The sequence below is a fragment of the Morus notabilis genome, unplaced genomic scaffold (genome assembly GCF_000414095.1).
Source record: "Morus notabilis unplaced genomic scaffold, ASM41409v2 Scaffold96, whole genome shotgun sequence".
NCBI lineage: Eukaryota > Viridiplantae > Streptophyta > Magnoliopsida > Rosales > Moraceae > Morus > Morus notabilis.
This window is the reverse complement of record NW_010367009.1, coordinates 399,802-404,940: the sequence shown is the minus strand read 5'-3', so window position 1 is coordinate 404,940 and position 5,139 is coordinate 399,802. Positions and strand designations below refer to the sequence as shown.

Genomic DNA, 5,139 nt, shown 5'->3' with positions numbered 1-5,139 from the left:
TTCTGCTGCTTTTAAAAATGCACTAGGTCTTTTGTTTTGGTTTATTCTTATCTTTTGGGGGTTTTTTTTTTATTATTATTATTTTTTTATATTGTATGCGTTTGATCATAACTCAATGTTGTCTGCAAGTTGTAAACTTGGCCCCAGCGTGAACAGAAGTCTCTTTATTCCATTTCTTAGCGCCTTTGGCAACTCTCATCCATTAACGAGTTTTCATCTCCCTCAGCCTTCCCATCTGACGCCTCTTCACCACCTTGACACCATGTTCATCTTATTCATTAACTTCTAGCCAATACCCATGTCACCTGCACTCCTACCTCTTTCATCCAATCTAGGCTCCAGATTCTTATCTGCATTGAACAACCCTTATTTAACATGTTTACCCCAATAGATTATATCCAAATTGGAAGGAAAAAAACCATTGATGATGTCTCTTTTAGTTCCTTTTTTGTCGTGTATGTATCTATATGTTTTCTGTTACATTTACGGTGATGTCTCTGGCCTTGCTGCTAAACTTGTTGTCCTGCCCCTATATTTCCTCTTTTTCTTTTTTTTTTTTTTTGGTTACATTCAAGCATGTGGTGAACTTTTAATGTTACTTTTACCATTTTAACACTTCTCTCTTTTGGTTATGACAAATCATTCTTAACTATTAATATTCTTGCAGTGATCCTTTCTTTTCTGATGAACAGCTTCCCAATCTCTAGAGCAAAGGGCCGGAAAAGTTTATTCAAATATGGTTCTTCCAGAGACTCTTGCTGGGGCATGTCTTTCTTCTAGCCTTTCAGTCTTGTTTAACAGATTATTTTCTCGGGCGTTTCTTGATCTCATCCAGGGAAATAAAGAACCTCTCAAGAGGTTAAAGATTGTGTTATTGTCTGTTCATGCTATAAAGGATGATGCTGAGCAGAAGCAACATGGAAACCCGGTTATTAGAGATTGGCTTCATGAACTAAAAGAGGCAATCTATGAGGCAGAAGACTTACTTTATGAGATTGAAGCTGAAGCTTTGAGGTCGCAGGCCAACAATTCTCTTTCACTAAAAGAGATAGTGACTTCTCTTAATGCATTTTTTACTGCTAGAAAACTACAGATAGAGAGCATTATTGAAAGATTAAAGATTTTAGCAAATCAAAAAGATGTTCTTGGTTTGAAGGAAGCAGTTCGCGGTACCTCTTTGCAAGGAATATGTCCTGCTCCTTTGGTCGATGAATCTCATATTTTTGGCAGAAGCCTTGACAAAGATGCTATCATTGACTTGCTACAGTCCGAGAATTTTGATGGTGATGGGATTTCTGTAGTTGCTATAGTGGGAATGGGTGGTGTTGGCAAGACTACCCTTGCTCAGATGGTCTACAATGATAATCGAGTGCAGACTCAATTTGCCATTCGAGTATGGATTTCTGTATCAAATAACTTTGATGTTTTTGGACTAACAAAGAGAATTTTTGAGGCAGTGACATCCCAAACATGCATTGTCCAAGAGCTACTTGACCTTCAAGTTCAATTGAAGAATGCTTTGAGAGGGAGAAAGTTTCTCATCGTTTTAGATGATCTCTGGAATGAGAATTATATTTACCGGGATGCATTGAAGACTTCTATTGACTTTGGTCGATCTGAAAGTAGGATTATAGTCACCACTCGGAGTGAGAAAGCAGCCTCCATTTTGACTAGTTCTTCCTCAATCTATCAACTGCAGATGATATCTTATCAACATGCGTGGTTGTTATTCCAGAGGCATGCCTTCAACAATAGAGACCCCTCTACATTTCAACATCAGTTGGATTTTGGTAAAAGAATTGTTCAAAGATGCAAAGGCCTTCCCCTAGCTGTTAAATCTTTTTGTGGTATTTTGCGCAATGAACTTAATATAAAGAAATGGGAAGCAATATTAAATAGTGAGATTTGGGAGTTGCCTGAGAGGGAGAATAACATTCTCCCATCCCTGTTGTTGAGCTATTTCCGTCTACCTTCTCATATTAAGGCATGTTTTGCATACTGCTCTATATTTGAGCAAGGTCGTGAAATGGAGAAAGAGCAGTTGATCTCATAATGGATGGCGGAAAATCTTTTGCAATCCATAAAAGGAAAGAGGCCGGAAGAAATTGGGAGGGAGTACATCGATATTCTGATTTCAAGATCCTTGTTTCAGAAGTCAAGGGAGGGTGATCAATGTGTGGCTATGCACAACCTTGTGCATGACATGGCAAGGTTTGTGTCTGCTGAATTTTCCTTAATGTTAGATGGCAGCGATTCTCAGAGGCTTGTGAGCAGGACTCGTTATTTGGCATGTACTAACAGGGGTATCAATGCTCATGATAGTTTTATGCAGTTTCAACAACTAGTCTCATCAGAAAATATTGTTCTCCGTACATTCCTATCGTTAAAAGAACCCACAAGAGATTTATCAAAGAACAAATTGGTATTGCCGAAAACATCAGCTGTGAAAGTCTTAAGAGTACTCTCTCTAGCGTGCTATCAAATTACGAGTTTGGATAGTTCACTTGCAAATTTGATATCGATAAGGTACTTGAATTTATCTGGGAATGGATTTAAGGAAATACCAGATAACACAATTACTAGTCTACCATATTTGCAGACTCTGTTGCTAGCAGATTGTAGTCGACTCATCCGATTGCCAAAGGACATTGTAAGTTTGACTCACTTGCAAATCTCGATATTCATGGAACACCAATAATGGAGATGCCCCCGGACACCTGTAACATGATAAATTTGCAAAAATTATCGAATTTTGTTTTAAGCGGAGATACTGGGTCAAGAATCAAAGACTTGGGTGGCTTGCAACATCTACATGGGAGTATAACAATATCGGGACTTGAACATATTCGTGACATTGAGAGTGTTGTGATGGCCAATTTGAGGGATAAAAAGCACCTCAACAGACTAGTATTAATATGGACAGACGGTTATTTTGAGCTACAAAGACAAAAGCAAGTACTTGATAGCTTAGAACCTCACAAAAACTTGGCAGAGCTTGTAATTGCAAAGTACAGTGGGAGTTTCTTATCTGATTGGATCACAGACCGATTGTTTTCAAATCTAATGTCGTTAGACCTCAATCATTGCATACATTGCTCCTCCTTACCACCACTTGGGGAGCTACCCTCTCTCGAAATCCTTAAGATTAGCGGATTTTATATGGTGGAGGCGGTTGGTGAAGAGTTTTACTCTGGTGGTGCATCTGAAATTGTCCCATTCAGATCTCTAAAAGATCTAACGTTTGAAGACATGCTGAAGTGGAAAATTTGGAATTTTGTTGGAAGAGATGGGAGTAACATAATGTTTCCTTGCATTGAAAACATTATTCTAAGAAATTGTCCCAAACTGAACTCCACAAGTTTACCTACATGGATTCATAACAAGCTGTCATGAAGCTAGGTGTTTGGTCTTATGGAGTTGGATCTAGTGGCTTTTAGAAGAAGGCAAGTATAATTTTGTATTTGGCTACTTTTTCTTTTTCTTTTCCTTTTTTCACTCTCTTTCCTTCTTTTTTTCTTTGCTTACAAATTTTGGTTTTCAACAGATCATTTGTTTTGAAGACTGTTGCATTATTCCGAGGCGGTTCCAAGATGCTAGAAGAAACAAGTGGAAAGTGGGAAAGTAATCTACACAGTTTTACTTTCTACACAGTTTTTGATGTACCGGAGCTAATGGTTGGAAGGCTTCAATCAGCTAAATGTTCATGAATTGTCTTTTACTTTCAACTTTTGCATTGGATGGTGCATGACTCTGTTAAGAAAACCCTTGTCTTTTATTTTAGAAGGTAACAAAGAATGTGAAAATCAACAGGAATGCTTATTTTGTTTTCCACGTTCTCTTTCCTTTATTCCCCTCTAGATTAATTGAAACTTAGTATTTTTTTCTTGTGGTTTTGGAAATTCAAACACACGCATGCACGTGTGTTAATCCCATGCTTTTGTTTTTTCATGACTTTTTTCTAAGCAAGTTTGAGAAAGTATACTTGGCTTTTGCGATATTGCAAAATGCAGTTGATCTTTTGTTAGTCCAGTATTTATCTGGAGGAATTAATTGTCATATGCGTCGGGTTTTCATTCTGTGCTGTAAGATAGTAATGAACGTGATGGCATGTTGCCCTGCTTCATGTAATGAAGTAATGTGTTACTGTTCGTTTTATGTATGCTAGGTGGGTTGAGAATGTAGCTGATTAGTTAGCTATTTACAGGTTAACGCCTAGTTGGTTGGTGGATTACTAGGTAGGTAATCAGTTGGTAATTCAGAGTTTAGTTCAGCTGGGGAGAGTTGACAAGTCTGTTATGAGAGGGAATTAATGTTAATAGTGTTGGCAGTTTTGAAATGGCGCCATTACTTAATTGGTAGGAAGTTTTTGGTTCGAATTGATCAGTCCAGTTTGAACTGCCTCTTGGAGCAACGTCTGGTCAGTATGGAGCATCAGAAGAGGCTTTCTAAACTACTGGGTTTTGAGTTTGAGATTCAATATCGTCTGGAATTAGAGAATAATGCAGCGGATGCTCTGTCAAGAAGAAATATGCCTATGCAGATGGCATTCTTTTCAATTCCTCGTCTTGGACGTGGATAGCATTGCAGCAGAGGTGGTTTGGGATCCGAAACTTTCTGAAATATGTTCGGGTTTGCAAGGGCCCTACTTCTCGGCCTGATTATACCTTATTCCAAGGCACGTTTCTGTCCAAAAACAGATAGGTGTTGGCTTCTACTTCTCCTCAGATTTCATTTCTGTTGCAGGAATTTCATTGCGGTGTGTTGGGGGGCCATTCTGGTTTCATATGGACCTATAAATGTTTATCTGCTGGGTTGTTGTGGCATGGTGTGAAGCAAGATGTGAAGGAATTTGTGAACCGTTGAGCAGTGTGTTAGCAGAGCAAACCAGATTGATGCAGCTGTTACCTTTGCCTGATTTGGTCCGGGATGATATCACAATGACTTTGTGGAAGGACTTCTGCAGTCTGAGGGGTTTAATACTATTTTTGTATTTGTTGACAGGTTAAGTCACTTGTTTTCACAATGCGCTTTTTCTCATTGGATTTGGTCTTTACTGTTGAAGGAGTTTGGCTTTGTATGCTCACGCCTAGAAGTTGTGTAGAGCGGCTCGAACTCCACACCCCATCATCCCCTCTCCCC

General features: G+C 38.8%; 2 protein-coding genes across 2 annotated transcripts; both read left to right on the top strand.

The window, feature by feature from the left end:
• Positions 1–736: 736 nt before the first annotated feature.
• LOC112094159 (putative disease resistance RPP13-like protein 1) lies at positions 737–2,053 on the top strand. Its single transcript, XM_024174371.1, has one exon. It carries the CDS (start codon positions 737–739, stop codon positions 2,051–2,053), a length of 1,317 nt encoding a protein of 438 aa, XP_024030139.1.
• Positions 2,054–2,056: 3 nt separating this feature from the next.
• On the top strand, positions 2,057–2,698 carry LOC112094158 (putative disease resistance protein At3g14460). The gene has a single exon (XM_024174370.1). The coding sequence runs from the start codon at positions 2,057–2,059 to the stop codon at positions 2,696–2,698; it is 642 nt and encodes a 213-aa protein (XP_024030138.1).
• The last annotated feature ends 2,441 nt before the right edge of the window (positions 2,699–5,139 follow it).

Coding starts and splice junctions, on each gene's coding strand:
- LOC112094159 (XM_024174371.1), top strand. CDS start 737: ATGGTTCTTCCAGAGACTCTTGCTGGGGCATGTCTTTCTTCTAGCCTT.
- LOC112094158 (XM_024174370.1), top strand. CDS start 2,057: ATGGCGGAAAATCTTTTGCAATCCATAAAAGGAAAGAGGCCGGAAGAA.